Source organism: Populus alba, chromosome 17, assembly GCF_005239225.2.
Source record: "Populus alba chromosome 17, ASM523922v2, whole genome shotgun sequence".
NCBI classification, from domain to species: domain Eukaryota; kingdom Viridiplantae; phylum Streptophyta; class Magnoliopsida; order Malpighiales; family Salicaceae; genus Populus; species Populus alba.
In genome coordinates, this window is record NC_133300.1 from 13064884 (window position 1) to 13086036 (window position 21153).

Here is a 21153-nt window from a genome sequence, read left to right on the forward strand (position 1 = left end):
ATGTGCACAATTCACAGCAAAATACTGATATAAGTTTTAGTTGTATTTTGTAATTGTTATTTTTTTTTTGTCAATTAACAAGAAATCTTTAAATAAAAACTTAGAAAAAATTATAGGAAGTGAATTGAGCACACTGATATCTCTTTCCTTGATGGATGTTATTTCAAAACTATAGATTATATTGACCTCTATATATATATATATATATATATATATATATATATATATATATATATATATATATATATATGCTCAAAAGATATCTTTTGAAATTATGTTTGTTTTCATAGTTATACCGTGCTTTAAAAAAAAATGATTTTTTTTTCAAATTAATTTGTATTTTTTTTGTTTACTATGCTGATGTAAAAAAATAAATTTAGAAAAAAAATATGCATTAAAAAAAACACTTTATAAAACAACTATTATCACAATACTAAACACTAAATGGAAAATCAATCTTTCCTTCGTTTTTTTTTTCAATCACAAATTTAATATGTTTTCCGAAACTGGAGTGATTATTTTGTGATTAAAAAGTATTTTAAAAAAAAATGTTTTTATGCCTAAAAAAATTTAAACTTATATTTATAGGTTGTTAAAATAATTTTTAATTAAAATCACTTTTAAAAACTAACGTGCAATACATTAATATACACACAATTAATCAACAACCAGGTATCGTCTACAAGCTAACTATTTTGATGTCATGCACAATCCAATTGATATCATGATGAAGGTACCAAGTTTTCCATCTCCTTCCTTCACCTTTTACTAGTCAATGAGAAGGAATCTAATTAACGATTTCAAGATATCGGTTCCATCTTCGGTTTTATAACCCCATGGAAGGACAAAGAAAATACCCGCCACGTACACATGTGCAATCCCCTCAAGGCAAATCTGCTTCTTCATTTGTTTCTTTCTTCCATTGTCAAGACCATTTACGTTTAAAATATTGATTCCATTCTGTTTATTCGAACTTTCACTCAGGTCAAAACTTAGTAAAGTTAATCTTGGTGCTGCAGCAATTTCGTCAACTTTGGGTGTTTTTAGTACTGTGATAATTTTTATGATTGTGGTTAAAAAAAATTATTTTATAAAATGTATTTTTAAATAGAAATTGATAAAATATATGTTTAATTAAAATGTAGTTAGAATTAAAATTAAAAATAATAATTTAATATGTTTGGTTAAAAATACTTTTCAAATTGAGGTTACAAAATAACTAAAAAAAACATATATTAATATTGATGATTTTTAATTAAAATATTGTAGATTTAACTACTACAAATCATGAAAATAAACAATACTTGATACAAAATATTTTTTATTGGTCCATTTAACTATTTATAATTCCTTCACATATGAAATCTATCTGACTAGGCCTTAAGGTACTATGGCTTCCTGAATGTGCACTAATATTAAGTAAAATATCATGAGAAATAAAATTAGAATTGTGATTAAATTCTATAAATGGTATGTTAATATGTGATTTTTTCTAATATAATTATATAATTTAATTGATGCAATTACAATTTCAACTTAAATTTTGTATAAATAAACAAAGTACAAAGTGAGATATATATATTTATATATATATATATATATATAAAGGAAAAAGATACAAGAAATAGAATTTTCTATAAAACCCAAAAAATTACAGATTTACTGAAAAAATAATTCAATTATAACATTTTTTAAAGTATTTGTGTAATAGTAATAATAATTAATTTATACATGATGATGCTACGGGAGAGTGAAAATAATTGGTGTTTTATATCTTTCACTCGAAATGGTTGTTTGCCTTGGTCAAAGGCTCCAATGCTTCCACGTTATCTTAAGCAGTAGAAAAAGCTCAATTTGAAATTGTAATTAAGTAAAATATCATTAAAAATAAAATTAAAATTATGATTAAATTTTATAAATGCTATTTCATTATCTGATTTTTTTCTAATATAATTATATAATATAATTGATGCCACTATAATTTCAACTTAAATTTTGTATAAATAAGCTAAGTACAAAGTGAGATATATATAAAGGAAAAAAAAATACAAGAAATTGAATTTTCTATAAAACCCAAAAAATTACAGATTTATTAAAAAAATAATTCAATTATACCATTTTTATAGTATTTGTATAATAGTAATAATAATTAATTTATACATGATGATGCTACGGGAGAGTGAAAATAATTGGTGCTTTATATATCTTTCACTCAAAATGGTTGTTTGCCTTGGTCAAAGGCTCCAATGCTTCCACGTTATCTTAAGCAGTAGAAAAATCTCAATTTGAAATTGTGATTAAGTAAAATATTATTAGAAATAAAATTAAAATTGTGATTAAATTATGTAAATGTTATTTTATTATCTAATTTTTTCTAATATAATTATATAATATCATTGATGCCACTATAATTTTCAACTTAAATTTTGTATAAATAAGCTAAGTATAAAGTGGGATATATATAAAGTATAAAAAAAGGAAAAAAAATACAAGAAATTGAATTTTCTATAAAACCCAAAAAATTACAGATTTATTAAAAAATAATTCAATTATACCATTTTTATATGTATAATAGTAATAATAATTAATTTACACATGATGATGCTACGGGAGAGTGAAAATAATTGGTGCTTTATATCTTTCACTCAAAATGGTTGTTTGTCGTGGTCAAAGGCTCCAATGCTTCCACGTTATCTTAAGTAGTAGAAAAATCTCAATTTGAAATTGTGATTATGTAAAATATTATTAGAAATAAAATTAAAATTGTGATTAAATTCTGTAAATGTTATTTTATTATTTAATTTTTTTCTAATATAATTATATAATATCATTGATGCCACTATAATTTCAACTTAAATTTTGTATAAATAAGCTAAGTATAAAGTGGGCAGGGGCGGAGCTAGGATTATTTATTAGAAGTGGCCAAAAATAATATAACAAAATATAATATTTGTTTTAATTTATTATACATGAATTGTAAAAAAAAACCAGCATGATTTAGTTTTATTCAAATAACTTATTACAAACATATAATGTAAAAGGTTTGGAGCAATATCAAATTGAGTCAAATCAATGAAGTTAATTTCATCTTCATGATGTATCCATCACTTTAATGTTGTTGATCTTTATATCTATAAAATATAAACATAGAAAGCATATAAAAAACATTAGAGAAAGCGAAACATTATTTTATGTTTGATAAACTTTGAAATAAAGTAAAAAATAATAAATGATGACTCTTACATATTATTTTAATTATGTTCGTTGTTCTTTCATAAAATAAAAATCATTGATTATAATATAAATTGTGAATCTTTCAGTAATTTTTTTACTATATAGACAATCAAATAATTTGTAAGAAAATCATTTTTCATCCGATTGCGAAGTCTTGTTTTAACAATTTTCATCATTGAGAAAGCTCGTTTAGTAGTTGTTGAAAGAGTTAAAATAAAACCGAATCAACCTGTCAAATAGTGGATAAATATTTTTATTTTTTAAAAAAATAATAAATTATTTTTATTTTGTTCATGGTTCAACATAAAATCAAAACATATATCGTGAGAAAAAATTGATAATTTTGGTGGCTCTTCTAAAAACAAAATATATAAAAAAAATCCAAGCATAATCAAAACAAACCAATAAAATATATCTAATTAATATAAAAAAATCACTATCAAGAATTCAAAAAACAATTGTTAAAACTAGCATATTTTAAAAACAAAGAGCAAAAATAATAAAATTATATTAAAAAAACTCATCAAATTCTTAATAAATATCTAAATATATATATATATATATATATATATTAAATTTAAGTTATTAATACCCAATTACCTTATTTTATTTAATAAAAAATGAATTAATTGATACTGTGCTTCAATTTTTCCATAAAAATTTTTTTATTTGTGATGTGTATGGATTGGATGCGCTATAGAAATTTATATCAAAGTTGTAGGGAGAGAAAATATAGCAAAAACAGATTGATAACTTTATATTTTTTGTTCTTTCCACGTAGCACGTAGGCATATAGGTAGCATAAAATCAAAGCAAAGTCAAAGAAATTTAAAAGTAAAGCAAAGGATAGCAAATATATTTACTGTACGAGAACTCATCTCATTAAATAATATTACAGCTCCTCATATTTAATTATCAAATAAATAAATAAAATCTTGCAGGGCTCGGCCTCTGCTTGCCACCCCCTCATTCCGCCCCTGAAAGTGGGATATATATATATATATATATATATATATATATATATATATATATATATATATATAAAGGAAAAAAAATACAAGAAATTGAATTTTCTATAAAACCCAAAAAATTACAGATTTACTAAAAAAATAATTCAATTATACCATTTTTATAGTATTTGTATAATAGTAATAATAATTAATTTATACATGATGATGCTACGGGAGAGTGAAAATAATTGGTGCTTTATATCTTTCACTCAAAATGGTTGTTTGCCTTGGTCAAAGGCTCCAATGCTTCCACGTTATCTTAAGCAGTAGAAAAATCTTCAATTTGAAATTGTGATTAAGAAAAATATTATTAGAAATAAAATTAAAATTGTGATTAAATTCTGTAAATGTTATTTTATTATTTAATGTTTTTTTTCTAATATAATTATATAATATCATTGATGCTACTATAATTTCAACTTAAATTTTGTATAAATAAGCTAAGTATAAAGTGGGATATATATAAAGTATAAAAAAGGGAAAAAATACAGGAAATTGAATTTTCTATAAAACCCAAAAAATTACAGATTTACTAAAAAAATAATTCAATTATACCATTTTTATATGTATAATAGTAATAATAATTAATTTACACATGATGATGCTACGGGAGAGTGAAAATAATTGGTGCTTTATATCTTTCACTCAAAATGGTTGTTTGCCTTGGTCAAAGGCTCCAATGCTTCCACGTTATCTTAAGCAGTAGAAAAATCTCAATTTGAAAATGTGATTAAGTAAAATATTATTAGAAATAAAATTAAAATTGTGATTAAATCCTGTAAATATTATTTTATTATTTCATTTTTTTCTAATATAATTATATAATATTATTGATGCCACTATAATTTCAACTTAAATTTTGTATAAATAAGCTAAGTATAAAGTGGGATATATATATATATATATATATATATATATATAAAGGAAAAAAAAATACAGGAAATTGAATTTTCTATAAAACCCAAAAAAATACAGATTTACTAAAAAAATAATTCAATTATACCATTTTTATATGTATAATAGTAATAATAATTAATTTATACATGATGATGCTACGGGAGAGTGAAAATAATTGGTGCTTTATATATCTTTCACTCAAAATGGTTGTTTGCCTTGGTCAGAGGCTCCAATGCTTCCACGTTATCTTAAGCAGTAGAAAAAGCTCAATTTTTCAACTTCTGCTTCAACTTTTGCAGCCACAATGGTTGATTCCAGCATAACTAAACACGTAAAAAGTGTAGCACCGAGGTGGTTATTGCAGTAAGATCCGAGAATATGTTAGACAGCACTCGAGATCATAGTTTGTTTTTTACATAGGAAAAGAAATAAAATAATTAGGCAGAACAAGCAGTGGTACCCAAACATATCCCTATATATTAGGCTCCTGAATGTGTGCTTTCAAGCTTTAACTCAACTCAACTCATCAAACACCCCACCTCGTTCTCCTGCCTTCGATCTGCAGTCGAAATCACAGGGAACGAGGCCATATCCACAAGCCCTTCTTACCATTACCCAAAGATCTCAAGACCCAGAAAACCAACCTTTGCGTTTTGATAACATAGCCCAGAAATGATGCAACCACCACTTCAAGCACTACAACCGTCACATACACCACCTCCTTCTCTTTCCACAAACCTTGAATCCCAGTTAACAGAATCGCTGGCACAACCCTCTGCTACCATTTCTAATCAACAATCATCTCAGAACCAAGAAACACAATCCTCACATTTCACAGCCATCAACACAGAGATATTGCTGCAAACAGAACATTCACAGGCTTCTCAACCTCATTCTACCATGGAAATAGAGCTACAATCACCACCTCCACCACAACTGACACCTTCCCCTGCCATCAATCCACAACAAATCAATATGATCGTTGTTAAACAGTTCACTCTAGAATGGCCCAACATAATCATGGCATTCTGTTTCGAAGCAGCAATTCAGATAGCTCTCCAATACGAAAAACCTCAACATTCCAAAGTCCCTGTTTCCTTTTTCTTGCTTTCTTTAGCCATACTACTTACCTTTTGTTCTCTTCTAGTTTCGCAGTTAATTAGCAATAGGTTTCCTGAAGTATCCAAAGTATTGGAGAAAATTGCAATATCCCTTGCCGCCATTGCATTTTTCACCACCATCGCATCTCCATTGATCCATAGCCTCAGGTGAAATGCTAGTAGTATTGTTCTACCCATTATGCGTCTAATGTTGTCTTGTGCTGGAGAAAACTGCATTGGAGGAGAGTAGGGTTGTAAGATAGTGATCTTTCTGTATGTTGAGAGTGACATTAATGATGTGTGGTTCTTTCTCCTTAGGCAAACAATAATGAAATTCAGGTCTCAGAAAGCTAAAGTACTGGAGTTCTAGAAGTCCTTTGCTGGTTGAAGCGGATCTTCCTCCTTTCTCTGCCTCACGATGGCTTCAGACCTCAGCTGCACATGATGGCTGTCACAAACAGAATTTGTAGAAACGATAGAAGCAGAAAATGTGTTTGATTGCTTGAATGAATGAAGAAATACAGGAACTTTGTAGACTAAACTGTACTCGACGAAGAGAAGAGTTAGTAGTTACAGGATTCTCTTAATTGTCATGCCTAATAGATTTGTTAGGCTGTAATTGGCTTAAATAATACAGCTAAAAAAATATTCACAAGCCTCTCTTTATCGTAGCAAATCAGTTCTGCAATTTTAGGAAGAAAAATCACACACACGCTCACAAGGAATCACTACTTCTCTCATTCATGTGTGATTGTTTTTTCAGCACACCTGTCTCTCCTCTTTTTTATTCAACATCCTCTCTATCTTATTTACTAGATAAAACATCACAAAGCATGCCTAACCCTTGGCACTCCAATGCATATCACAGGATAATTAACTTAACAAACATTGCCCGCACATTAATTCCAACAAGGTTTTCCGATAAGCTAACTAAATTATAGCTAATATTCATGAACGCTAATAACTATTTTAATATTATTGCATAATTTATTTTGTTCATGACATGACATCTTTCATATAGCGAGCTGTATGGAGTCATAATGCATAATTTCTATGATGAAACTTTAAAGTAGTTTAATATTATACATTCTTAGTTTTTAATGGAATCGCAAAACATACATCTTAATTTGTGTGTAGATGAATTTAATTTATTTGGATCCATTTGTTGCACTCTATTTTTATTGGTTAGTCATTCTAACAAATTATAACTTATTTCTAGGGATGTATATATATGAAATTGGAATTCATATTCTTATCTATAGTCATACATAGTCCTTACAATTCAAATAGGAATATAGAAATTTGTCTTCAATTATTGATTCATGAGTTAAGTCAATTATAGCTAGTTAGGGCTTTGACATATAATGTTTTAACAAAACAAAATTTTCAAATAAAAACAGTTTTATGTGGATTATGAATGATTTTCCTGTATATAAGATGGTTTCGGGTTAAAGCATACATGAGAAATTAGTTGTTCATATTGTCTGTATAATAATAGGGTATTTACCTTAGTTAATGGTAGTTAAACTATTTTTTATTACCACTAAAGGTTCTTGCCAAGTTGTCATTGATTTAAAAACAACATAAAAAACTTTTTAAACAGTAAAGCTGAAAGGAATGTAGAGGTATTGTGGGGTGAAGAAGTTTATGATGAAACCTTTAAGTATGCATGTTGAATATTAGGAGAAAGAAAATTAGTCAAAGTAATTGAAATTAAGGTTTGTATTTTTTTTAATGGAATTGAAGATTAACTTGTCATTTTTGTTGAAAGTATATTAAAAAAAAAGTGTCTTCACAGTTGTGCACTATATTTATAGCACATATTTGTTTTGATTTATTGTTTCTAAAAACAGCTAATGAGTTGTCTTGTTGAAGAGATATTATAAAGTAAAAGCCAAGAAAAAACCTGGAATCTCTATTTCAAGCTCTTCCAATAAGGAAGAACAGGAGACTTCATCCCTTAAAGAGAATCCGGTCTAATCCTCTAAGATTCAAATGAAAAAAGAAAATAAAAAACAAAAAAGGAGGCAAAGTGATCGTTAGTTCCTTTAAATTTACAGTAAAGTTTGGAAAAACCGATCACTCAACTTCCTTTAGTGCAAAGATAGCTTATAGAAACAACTATTCCAAGAAGAATATACTAGGTGAAAGAGAAGTTTTGATAAATGATCTTTTTGACCCCACATTTATGTTCATAAAAGATATCTTTAAGAAAAGACAATGGGATAAACTAATTGAATGAGCACCTGCTATATATGTTGAGGTAATTAGAAAGTTTTATGCTAATTATAAGCGCGTCAATCTTGATGATCACTTGATTACTTCCGCTATTAGAGGTCAAACACTTAAGTTATCTCCTGTTGTCATTAGAAAGTTATATAAACTACTTGAAATCATATATCTTGACTTTCCTTATCAAGGGATAAAAGCCTCGTCAAAGACTCAAATAAGTAATTTGTTTGTTAACCTTAAAGGATCAAAGTGGTATGTTAAAGACTTGTTCAACTTGGTTTGGATGTTGAACAAGTACATCAGTCTATTATTGGTTAAGATAAGGACTAGGATTGGTGTCAAACAAAAAGAAAGACAAGAATGCACACAAAGAAGGTAAAGTAGAAGGAGGAGGAGGCAAGCAATTAGCCAGCCATTAGATTAAAAAAAATTGATTTTGTGAAATCTTACTAATTTTCAATTAGTTATTAAATATCATAGTTTGTAATAATTGGGATATCGTTTTAGCATTGGAACTTCTATGTTGAACTTTAAATTTGATGTACTTTAAACTTGATGTGTGTAATTGCATAATAATATTTAATGCATAATAGTTTTGTAATATATTAGGAATTGTTAGGATGCAACTTGGGTATTCTTTCAAATATGTTGTTTGTTCTTATAAAACTATTTCAATAGTAATTACATATGTACTTTAATTTAGTATTTATTTATAATTAAACTATCTTAACTACTAACATGCTAATTCATTATTATTATTATGTTTTGTTACAAATTAGAAAAGGGTAGAGATTATAAATTTTAAAATGTAATTTTTTGACTTAAAAACTCATTTTAACCACAACACTTTATACACCTTAATAAATTTATATATTGCCTCAAATAACTAAAAAATCGGTCCATAAACTCAAAATCAAAAAAACTTCTTAAGCTTAAATCTATCATTTTTGGCAATGAAAAGGTCAAAGTAGATGACTCCCCGCATCGAATAGAACACATTACCACCAAAATCAATTTTTTTTATGGTATAAATGAGTGTCAATAAAAGACTCTCTTTCTATTACCAGAATCCAATGATCTTTTCTCTCTTTTCTTAAATAAAAATATTAAAAATAAAAAAATGAAGTTTCTAACCAAATTTGGAATTTCAAAAGTCAAAGGGACCAAATAAAGAAATTGAAAACATATAAGGACCAAACTGGACTTTTTTTGTAAACTTTGAAGTGACCATCTGCTTTCCCTATCTTTTGCATTTTGGTCCTCCTTATAATTTTTCCCTTTGTTAAATTTTGATCTTGTTTATCAAATCAAAGCTATTTGGCCATAAAGCAAGCTTAACTGCTGAGAAAAAAACCTGAATGATCGAAGTAAAAAGAAAATTACTATGAAGTCCATAGTGAAACTTGGCGTGAAAAACAGTACTTTCCCCGGAACTTAGTGTTTCTTGTAATTATTTCATGAGAAACATGCATCGGTTAAAGTGACAAGGCTGCCCTTTTAATGAGAAACATGCATCGGTTAAAGTGACAAGGTTGCCCTTATTACGAGCTACACGACCCTATCATCATGACTTGAAATCAATCAGATTTTTACTTATAATTTTATTTTATTTTTCTTGATTATAATTATTTTTTAAATAATTTTTATGTTAAAATAATTTTTTATATCAAATAATTTTATTTTAAATAATTTTTTATATCAAAATACATATCAATAATATTTTTTATTTTTTAAAAATTATTTTTAATATCACCACATCAAAATAATTTTAAAATACTAAAACTATATTAATTTAAAATTAATTAAAAAAAATTTAAAATTTTTAAAAAACACTTTTAAAACACAAAAATAAAAAAAAAAGTCTTATCCCTTAAACAAAAAAAAATTGCAAGTTAACCGTAATTTTGTAAACCATTTACTAATCTCAACTTTTTATGCATCAGGCGTTCTCCACCAAGCACAAGTAATATCTAACCAGAAAGCAAAATAGCATGGTTTTCTAAGTATAATCTCCCACAAGCAACCAGCTATTTTAAGATCCAGCAAACGCTGGAATAGTGTGAATTAAAGGACTAAACTGTTTCACCCTCTCCAGTTATATTTGCGCACAATATAGAGAAAGATTAAAATGACACCACATAATTGTTGTTATCATAAGCTAGTGTGAAGAACACACCAAACCCATAAGTTTGGGATTCTATTCAGAAGTAAAACAGATTGCACACATACAGAGTGGCATCTGCAAAGAACACTCAACAAAAAGTGCCCTCTCAAGGAAACATGGTATCACCCCTTTATTTAGTAGCAGCTAATAGTGCCATGAATCCCATTTTACAGTCCATTGATCACTCATCATCATAGCTCTTGCGGCGGTGATGCTTCTCCCCGTCATCATCAGAATTGTCATCTCCCTGCCAATTGCATGTATGATTTAGATAATGACAGAATTCAAGCACAAGAAAAGAAAGGTAATTTTCTATGCATGATTTTGTTGATAGAAGCTGTATTTTGCAGAGAGATGGGCACTCAAATAGTGTATTTTTCTCAAGGTAAGCTTGAAATGAAATTTTATTATTATTCATTTCCCCTAAGACCCCCAATGAAGACAAGCATATAGTAATTTCGCTGCTGGAACTTAAAAGCAAGATCATCAATGCAATAAACAATTATCTAATCATGAAAGCTATCAAAGTTGCGGCTACGTTCAGTGCTACTGCTTGTTGTTTAAATAGGTGATTCTGTAAACATCTATATGTTCTCTAGCAATTCCAGCTACGCCAATCTGGATCATCAATTCCAAACTAGGTCTAAGACTTGAACCTATTGGTTTTGGAGCTATAATACTATTGAAAACACAAAGAATATGTTAACTTGTTTCTAAAATGACTAAATATCCAGCTGAAATTCTTTACATATTCTCATCCGCAGAGAATTACAAACACACAAATATGGCAAGTGGGTAACAACCTAAGAGGACAATAATTTCTCAATTTTATCTGCTTAGATAGGATTGCTAGAAAAGAGGAGCTTGGACCACAGATATTCATCCACCATAGAACTGAGCAGAGAAGTTTGAGCTCGGTAAAAAGATGATTGGAGCAAAAATTGGAAAATTTCTACCATAACTACAGATTTCTGGAAAGTATAGTTTAGCAGTAACAAACAAACAAATAAAAAGGAAAATACCCATAGTTCATAAATCTTCTCAATTGAGCCAGAGGATGTCCCTGACTGAGAACCTCCTTAATTTTTCTGATGAATTATAAACAAAATAAAGTTCTACTGCACCTACTTATAACTGGAACATCTAGTTGAGCTGTAACAAACAAAAACAGAAGAGAATCTCCTTGGTGCATTTGTAGGATGTGCATACACTACTAAGCACCTCCTAAGTTTTCCTGACGAATAACTAAGAAAATATAGGATTCCAGAGTCCACAAGAAACCACGTCCATTTGTTATATTACTTTAATTGGTAATCAAGTGGCCCCCCATTTGAAGGCCGATCTTCTTCTTATCTTTACCTTGATTTCATTAAAAATAATCCAATGAACTAATGCAAAAAATGCCTACTTAAGGGAATAATCATACCTACCTATGGGACACAAGTCAAGTGCATTGGTCTTCCTATTCATTGCTTTCTCGTAATTTTTTTCAGAACCAAATCAAATCTATCCCAAGTGATCTTGCAATTATAAGTGGGTTGCTTCAGACACAGAAAGCATCATGTCTGTACTCTCAAAATGCAAATGCATGAAACATGTCCTAAATGAGGCATTTTAAACATCATTTGGATCAGCATAAAAAGTAAGCTTTTTCCTTACATATTTCCCGCGTCCATAGCCCTCTTCATCACCATCTCGATACTTATTACGATCCTCGTCGTCGTCATCACTGCGGCGACTCCCATAAGAAGGCCTCTCATAATCTCCTCCATGGCTAACCCTCTTAGGTGAATCATCTCCATAACTTGGCTTCTCATGTTGGCTCCTTCCTCCATACCCTTCTCCCTCTTCCTCGTAACTCTGCTTCCTACCATACCCAGACACATGCTCCGACCCACCACCTTCATATTCGGACCCTGGCCTCCTCATGTTGGCTCCTTCATAGCTAACCCTCTTAGGTGAATCATCTCCACTACTTGGCTTCTCATGTTGGCTCCTTCCTCCATACCCTTCTCCCTCTTCCTCGTAACTCTGCTTCCTGCCATACCCAGACACATGCTCCGACCCACCTTCTTCATATTCGGACCCGGACCCTGGCCTCCTCATGTTGGCTCCTTCATAGCTAACCCTCTTAGGTGAATCGTCTCCACTACTTGGCTTCTCATGTTGGCTCCTTCCTCCATACCCTTCTCCCTCTTCCTCGTAACTCTGCTTCCTGCCATACCCAGACCCATGCTCCGACCCACCTTCTTCATATTCGGACCCTGGCCTCCTCCCATGCCCGGATCCGTACCCCGTCTCAGTCCTCTCTTCATGTTCGCTGGACTTCTTGTACCCAGACCCGTATTCAGATTCGGGATTCCTCCCATAACCCGAACTGTACTCAGTTGGCTTCTCATATCCAGAACCATATTCAGATTCGGGTCTCCTGCTATACCCAGATCCATATTCCTCACTCTGAGGTCTCTCATAGCCAGACCCGTAATCCGATTTTTGTTTACGCCCATAATCAGACCCATGCTTGCTCGGCTTCTCATAGCCAGATCCATCTTCGTACTCGGGTCTCCTCCCATACCCGGATCCATACTCGCTAGGTTTCTCATAGCCACCAGACCCATATTCCTCACTATGAGGCTTGCCATACTCAGCAGCCTCATAGCTAGAGCCATACTCCTCACTGGCCGGCTTCTCATACCCAGCAGACCCATACTCCGATCCGGGCTGCAATCCATAAGCCGGTTGAGGCCCACCATAACTGGATCCAGGTCGAGGCTTGGGACGGGAGTAGCTGCTGTACTCTGTTTCAAGAGCTTCATCAGCGTAAGGAGACGGCTCAGCATGTGAGGAGTAATTGGGACGATCGTAGTCGATCTCGTCGGACGGTGAGGAAGAGCTGATTGGATGGCAGGTATCATCGGACGGTGGGATTGGCCGACCATAAGTTAAAGCAATGTCGTAACCGCCACCGTATGGGGTGGGATCGTACTCATCGTAATCGTCGACTTGGTCATCCTCTCCTCGTGAGTAGTACGACATTTTTTTTTCTTCACTGGCTTCGTGACTGTTGTCTGAAAGAGTGAGAAACGGGGAACGTGATAAAGACGAGGGTGGAAAAATATCGTTGATATTTGTTTTAATTTCGTCACGAAACGATGTCGTTTACGATGGGAATGCATGCCGAGTGGTAATTGAGCGTGGTGTGGGCCCACAATTACTTAGTTCTAGCCTCTAGGTTACCGACGCTCAAATATTTTAATTTTTTATAAAAACGAAAAATTGTATATACGAGATTTTTATATTTACTTATGTAATTCAAAAACATTGAATGGAAATCAAAAAATTTATATATATGCTAATAAATAAATAAATAATTGTTAATGATATCTAAAATTAAAAATAAAAAAATAAATATAAATTAAGATATTTAATCTTATAAAAAGAGTTATTTATCTAGTTATGTTTGTTAAGTTTTGTCTATTATAATATTTTTTATTCAATTAAACGATAATAAAAATAGATAAATATATTAAATTGATTGAATAAAATTTTAAAAAAATTATTATGCAACACTACATATATAAGAAATATTATTAAAAATAAAAATATTCTAAAAAATACAATTCATCTATAAAAAAAAAGATAATAAACAAATTATAGATGAATTAGTAAATATCTTTAAAAAATTAAACACATGACAAAAAAAATATCAATTAAAAAAGGCTCTCTAAACAAAATAAAAGAGAGAATAAATATTAATCTAAATATAAATATTTTTTTTGAAAAAAAAACATATATAAATAAGCATTCATTGAAAAAAAATAGGGGGGAAATGGTCAGACACTGTTGGGATTGGCAAGTCAGGCCAGCCCGCCTAACCTATTTCCTTAGGGTCTACATGATTGGACCCTTATTTTATCTGCTACAAAAAAAAAAAAAAAAAAAAAAAAAAAAAAAAAAAAACACATCGTTTGATTTTGTCTAGATTTAAACAATTGTAGTGGCTGGAAAATCGAGGCTTAAATGTTTTTGCCAAAAACCCGTTTTCAACCCATTTTTAACTTAAAACACCTATAAAAATATCTTAAGAACCATGAAAAATTTATTTATGACCTCAAAAAAACAAAACAAAAACTTTCTCAAAAAACAAAATCAACTCAAAACCAAAAATCAACTTAAACTCATATCTTTTTTTTTTCATGAACTTTTAAAGTAAAAAAAAAACACATAATAAGAATTTTCCTCTTCAAAAGGAAGAATTAGACCCAAATATTGTCTCTTTTAGTGGCCTAAATCGGTGTAAACGATATATTTTTCTTTCTATCGCTGGAATTCAACGACTTTTCTCTATCTTCTTTCAATCAAGGACTAAAAGATAACAAAAAAGGAATTTTGTATCAAAATGTAATTTGAAAAATATTGAAGCATTGAAATTGTATAATCTAGTATATTTTTTAAGTTTAAGGACCAAAGAGCATCTTTTTCGAAACTTATGGCATGTCACTTATGTCTAACGTCTTTTTCATTTAGTTCCCTTTTCTTTCAATCACTTCTTATATGAAAAATCAAAATCAATTGGTTTTTGATTAGGAAAAAATTATTGGAAAAAATGTTTGAGGACCAAATTAGAAAAATAAAAAACAATTTACATAGTCTATCCACAATAATGTGTGAGAGAATGGATAGTGAAATCATGCATAATAAAAAATTCATGCCTTTTATTTTTATACTAATTATGAAGAGATTTCTTTTATTTTTAAACATAAAGTTTATTTATATAGAAGATATAAAAAACTATAAATGAATCAAGAAAACTCTTCAAGATTTAAATACATAACAAAAAAAAAACATTATATGTCATTTAAAAGCGACTTTCTAAACAAAGCGAAAGAGAGAATGAGTATTAATCTACATTTAAATTAAAAACAAATAGAGAAACAAGAATATAAAAGCATTAATTTAAAGAAATAATTAGAAAAAATAATTTAGAAAAACAATATTCAATCTCACAAGAAATTATATTTACCCGGTTGCATTTGTTAAATTTGTTTATTAAAATAATATTTTTATTCAATCAAATGATAATAGAAACAAATACACAAATTAAATTGATTAAATAAAATAAAAAAGAAAAAAAAACTATTTAAGGCTGTACAAATTAGAAATATTATCTGGAAAAATATTTTTTATCAAAAAAAAATTCATCTATACAAAAGATAAAAAAAAAACAATTATATGAATCAAAAAACACTTTAAACTTTAAATGCATAGCTAAAAAAAAATATTTTTCATTTATAAGAGGCTCTTGAAATAAAATGAAAGAGAGGAGTATTAATCTACATATAAATAAAAAAAGAGAAAAAAATAATATATAAAAAAATTAATGAAAAAATAATAATATAGAAAAAAATATTTAATATCATAAGATGAGACATTTACTCTATTATATTTGATGAATTTGTTTACTAAAATAAGTTTTTTATTTAATCAAACAATAATAGAAATAGAAACATATTAAATTGACTAAATAAAAAAAAGAAAAAAAAAACAATATTCAAGGTTGCACATATTAGAAATATTATCTAAAAAGAAAATTTTTTATTTTCAAATATAAACTTCATCTATACAAAAGATAAGAAAAAAAAATTACTAATGAATCAGAAAAGCTCTTTAAAATTTAAATGCATAACAAGAAAAAATATCAGTCTTTCAAAAAAGGCTCTCTAAAGAAAATAAAAGAGAAAAGAAGTATTAATCTACATATAAAAAACATATTTTGATAAAAACAATATAAAAATGATTAATTGAAAAGAAAAAGAAACAGTAAAGGTCATGTGTTATCGAGATTGGAAAGCTAGGTCAACCCGTATGGCCCATTTCATCAAGGCTTGTGCAATTGAACCCTTATTTTTTTTTTTTTTGTATTTGGGATGGATTACATGTCTCTCACTTAAAAATAAAAAATAAAAAAAACAAAAAAAAAACTAGATGATGTGTTGTCTATTTATCTAAATAGTAACCGAAAAATTAGAGCTTAAAGCTTTTTACCTAAAAACTCGTTTTTCAACTTATTTTAACCCAAAACATCTTAGAAACCATGATAAACCTATCTATGATCTAAAAAACCAGAAGTTTGGATCAAGATATCACAAACATGAAGTTTTAAGGGTCAATAAGATGGAATCAATGAAATCAGGATCCTAATTGAAAAATTAATAAGTTTGGGAACTTAATTAAGCTTTGAATGAGTTTAATTAATGAAACAAAGGGTTTAATTGAAACAATATCAAAGTTTAGGGTCAATTTGGGTCTAAATTGCAAGAAATTAAATTCCAGGGACTAAATTAAATAGGCGATGATACTTCAAGGGAAAATTAAAGAGTAATCCTTAGTCCAAAATGACGCAGTTTTACATTTCCTATCTCTTCGTCTTCTTCCTCCAAAAGCAGAGGAGAACCACCTGCAAAGACAAAAAGTGGAAAATGTTGCCTAGGTGAAATGTAGACCGAATGATCTACGAGAAAACCAATGTCAATCATGAGAAAAAAAGTTATATTTTTTCAATGTAAGATTTGAAACCCATTAATATATATACTCTATGTTCATAAGAAAAAAAAATTAAGTATATATACTCTATGTTTTCAAAAAAAAAAACTTAGGTTTTTTCAATGTAAGATAAAAAACTTTTTTGATTTAAATACTTCAACTTAAAAGCTTACCATAATATCTTTTTAATGTAAGATAAAAGCTTTTTTAAAATATTCTTTTAAACCTCATTATTTACAATATGTATAGCCTATATTTACATGGACTTTTTTCTTAATTTTTAAATATAAAATATTATTTTTTTAATTAATCCGAGTTGACCCATAAAACCCAAGACCCGACCCCTTGATCAGGCCAACCCCCGGACCAGGTTTAATAACTATGCTCCAACAACGTTTGAAGTAGGTAAGTCACTCTTCTTCCCCTACTTGCAAATTTAATTACTCAGCACTATTGCAAGCATGCGTGAATAATTCATGCATGCCTGAAACAATGCTTAACCCGGTCACTAGCTTGAGCCAGTGAATTGGCTGGGCTGGCTGGATCCAACCAAAAACAAAAAAAAAACAAAAAAAGAATAGCTGAGGTCGGGATGGGCCTGGGTCTCAGGCCGAGCAGGCCCCATTTTTTTTGGGTTGAGGGTGTGTTCTTATGTCTTATCCTTTTTATTTCGCACTTCTTTATTTTGATATTTGGCCAAATGAGTCATTTTTGGATAGCAGAAAATTCCAAGGGTTTTTTTTTTACATTTATTTATAGGACTCTCACACTCTTTTTTCATGTTGTTTTGTTGGCTTTGTTATATATTCGATTTGTGGACTTTTATTGTAAAATGTGAATCTGATATGCAATACATAAACAAATATTTAGCAATTTAAGACAAAACCAGCAATGCAGCTTGCCTTAGGTAGGACGCTTAAGGGCTGACAATGACCATAATACTATATGAAGACTCCTTAAACTAATTTTTTCCCTTTAATAATAAGATGCTATATATTTGTTCTTTTTACATTTTTTAAATAATTTTTTAAAAGGTTACCGTGATTAGGGGTGTTCACGGTTCGGTTTAGACTAAAAAAACCAACCGAACCGAATTACAGTATTGTTGCAAAAAATAAACCGAACCGGACCGAAAACTGGTTCAAACCGAACCGGTCCGGTTCAGTTAAATTCGGTTTTTTAAGGAAAAATCCGGAAAACCTAATCCCATGGGTTTTTTTTGTTTTTGATTTAAAATTGGCTTACGGTTTGGGAAGATTTAGCATGGCTAAGCTTTAAAATTGGCTTAAGGTTTCGGTTAAATTAAACTTCAAAATTTAAAGCAAGTTCAACTGAATGTGTGAAGGATATGGTTCTGGTTCTCTTATGTCCCGTTCCTTCAATCAAAGAAGATGACATGCCCAAGGCTAGTGCCAACACATAGTCAAAGTCTTCCCTGCGTAAGTGGCACTACAGTCATCAAATGAAAGATCAAGATTAGCACACTATGTGAAGCACACGAGAATAAACACATGGATAAACAGTAAACTTTACCTTTTTGACTCTTTTTGCTGCAGGTGAAGAGAGACGCCAAGGGATTTTGTTCTGGTTTTTTTCCACTACAAGTTTACTAGATGGATGCGGAGATGTGGGTTATTTACTGGTTGATCAGCAACTAGAGAAGAGAGTCAAGATTCACTCAAGAGACACATGCAGGGGCAAGAGGCAGGGAAGATGAAAATTGAAGGGGAAAGGAAGAAGGCTGGTTTGGTGTGGGCGGCGGTTGCAAAAGTGAATTGTAATATCATTTAGTTAGTATTTATACTAGGTTGTTCTGCCTTTCTGCTTTATTTTTATGGGTAGCCGGTTCGGTTCACCGGTTTTGGTGGTGAAACCGAAACCGAACCGAACCGGAAAGATTTTTTGTTTTAGTAATCGGTTTAATCGGTTTTTCATCTCGGTTTGGTTTTCTCGGTTAATTTTCCATCGGTTTTCTCGGTTTTTTCGGTTATTCGGTTTTTTTGAACACCCCTAACCGTGATGTCCGGGTGTGACAATTCCAAAGGATTTTGGCCTACATTTCAAAAATATTTAAAACTTATTTTTGGCAAGAAAATATATTATTTACTTTTACTATAAGGATGAAAAACCTACAAAAGAGTTAATATGTAAAATATTATTAGAGATAATAATTTATTATTATTTACTTTTAATATAAGGATACAAACCTTAAGGAGTTTTATTTGAAATATTATTTGAAATGATATAGTAGTCAATAACACCAAGTTTATAAAGAAAGAAGTCTCAATGATACTTGAGTCATATGATACAAGAGTCCTGAATATCCTAAATACCAAAGAGAAAAGAGAGAGAATAAAAATCATTGAATCTCTTTGAATTTCTAGCTATGATTTATTTGTCGTGCATAAGTTGTGAACATATTATTTTCTTTAAACATCTTTCATACCAAGTTCTTGACCTAAGAAACTAGGGTTTGTTCATCATAGCAATCTCATCATGGATACATTAATAGAAAATAAAAATACCAACAAACTATAGCAACCACAAACAAAGAAAAACAATATTTCTTACCTCAGGTAAGATGTACTATGGATGTTAATATATTTCTTTTACACAACCAGTCTCTTTCCTAGAATCTCTAAATACCAATTAAGGTTTCTGGTAACCATAATACTAAGTGGCGACTCCTTATCCAAATAAAGACTCTTAACTTGTTCGAGAAAGGTCGCTGCAACGTCGCGCTCTCACGAGAGTATGACAATCATCCCTAATAGAGTTGCCACATAATAATTAAAGAAAAATAGAAATTCTAAAATAGATATTAGTCTCAGAGATTCAAGTATTCTGATACTTCTGCCTAAAAAAGGAATGATGTCACTCTTACTATATCTTTTCAAACAAAAAGTTACCTTTACTCCATGTTTTCTCATAAATTTATTCTATGCATGCTAGCTATTAATCTTCTAAACCATTTTCTAGAATTATATTTTTGAAAAAGACATTGGAAACATATTGAGAAATTTGACTAAAAGATTTTATCAGTTTTGACTTTTTAATAAAAAAATTTAAGTTAATTCTTAAAAGTAGGACATTTCATCAATTTAGAATTTTGAATATAGAATCATGATGTTAATCCCTAAAATATGATATTTTATCAACTTTAGACTTGGAAATCATTTTATGTTAACCCATAAAATAGGAAAGTTCATCATTTTAGAATTTTAAAATAGATAATGGACTTGTAAGGAATGTAAAAAACCTGGGCTTAAGACCCACTTTATAATATGAAAATAATCCTACTATTTATTTGATTATGAAGATTAGTTGAAAATTATTTTTTAAGTACAAGTTCCTTTCCACAAAAAACTAGCATATTCTCTCATAGAATTTACGCATCCAATCATAAATCAATGATCTCGTACATAAAAAAAATCCTCATATAAAAAATTGAAACTTCCATGTATAAAAAATAAAAACATCCCCATGTAAGATCGATAATGCACCTTAAATCACTCAGCACAAATAAATCAATGCAACATATGTTATTTAACATAAATAAGTCAACATGACCAAAAGCACAACACAAATCATTCATGATAGATAAATAAATGCATTTGGGTTTGCAATCGGCATTTTAGAGCAACTGAGGTGGCTTGAAAGCTGATGTAACGTCTGGTGACAGCGGTGGTCTGTGTTTGTCACGAGCCGTGAAAGGTAGTTGTTGTTGGCGCATTGTTGTACATGCCAGCAAGGGATGGAGGCGTTTGGACCAGTCCACTGGATGTGCCTCTTCTTCCTTTTTCAGTATCATGGTGTCGCCGATTGGTACTTATGGTGGGAGATTGAATTAGGCCCTAAAGGTTCAATCTTTTTTGTTTCTTTATCTTCTTTCTCTTTGTTGGTTCTCTCTCTCTCTCTCTCCACTCTCAACTGATTCTATAAGGTGGTTGCTCGGTGTGGTGGTGATTAGAGA

The 21153-nt window shown here is 29.9% G+C and overlaps 1 protein-coding gene across 1 annotated transcript; it reads right to left on the bottom strand.

Moving 5' to 3' along the window:
- Positions 1–10586: 10586 nt before the first annotated feature.
- LOC118049532 (uncharacterized) lies at positions 10587–13748 on the bottom strand. The gene is made up of 2 exons (XM_035059548.2): positions 12297–13748; positions 10587–10884 (listed from the first exon to the last, which is right to left on the bottom strand). The coding sequence occupies exons 1-2, from the start codon at positions 13671–13673 to the stop codon at positions 10819–10821; spliced, it is 1443 nt and encodes a 480-aa protein (XP_034915439.1). The 5' UTR covers positions 13674–13748; the 3' UTR covers positions 10587–10818.
- Between the last annotated feature and the right edge of the window lie 7405 nt (positions 13749–21153).

Excerpts from the sequence above, each read along its gene's own strand:
- LOC118049532 (XM_035059548.2), bottom strand. The coding sequence starts at position 13,673 with ATGTCGTACTACTCACGAGGAGAGGATGACCAAGTCGACGATTACGAT. Across the intron at positions 10,885-12,296 it reads GCTATGGACGCGGGAAATAT|GGAGATGACAATTCTGATGA; the intron begins GTAAGGAAAAAG and ends TGCAATTGGCAG.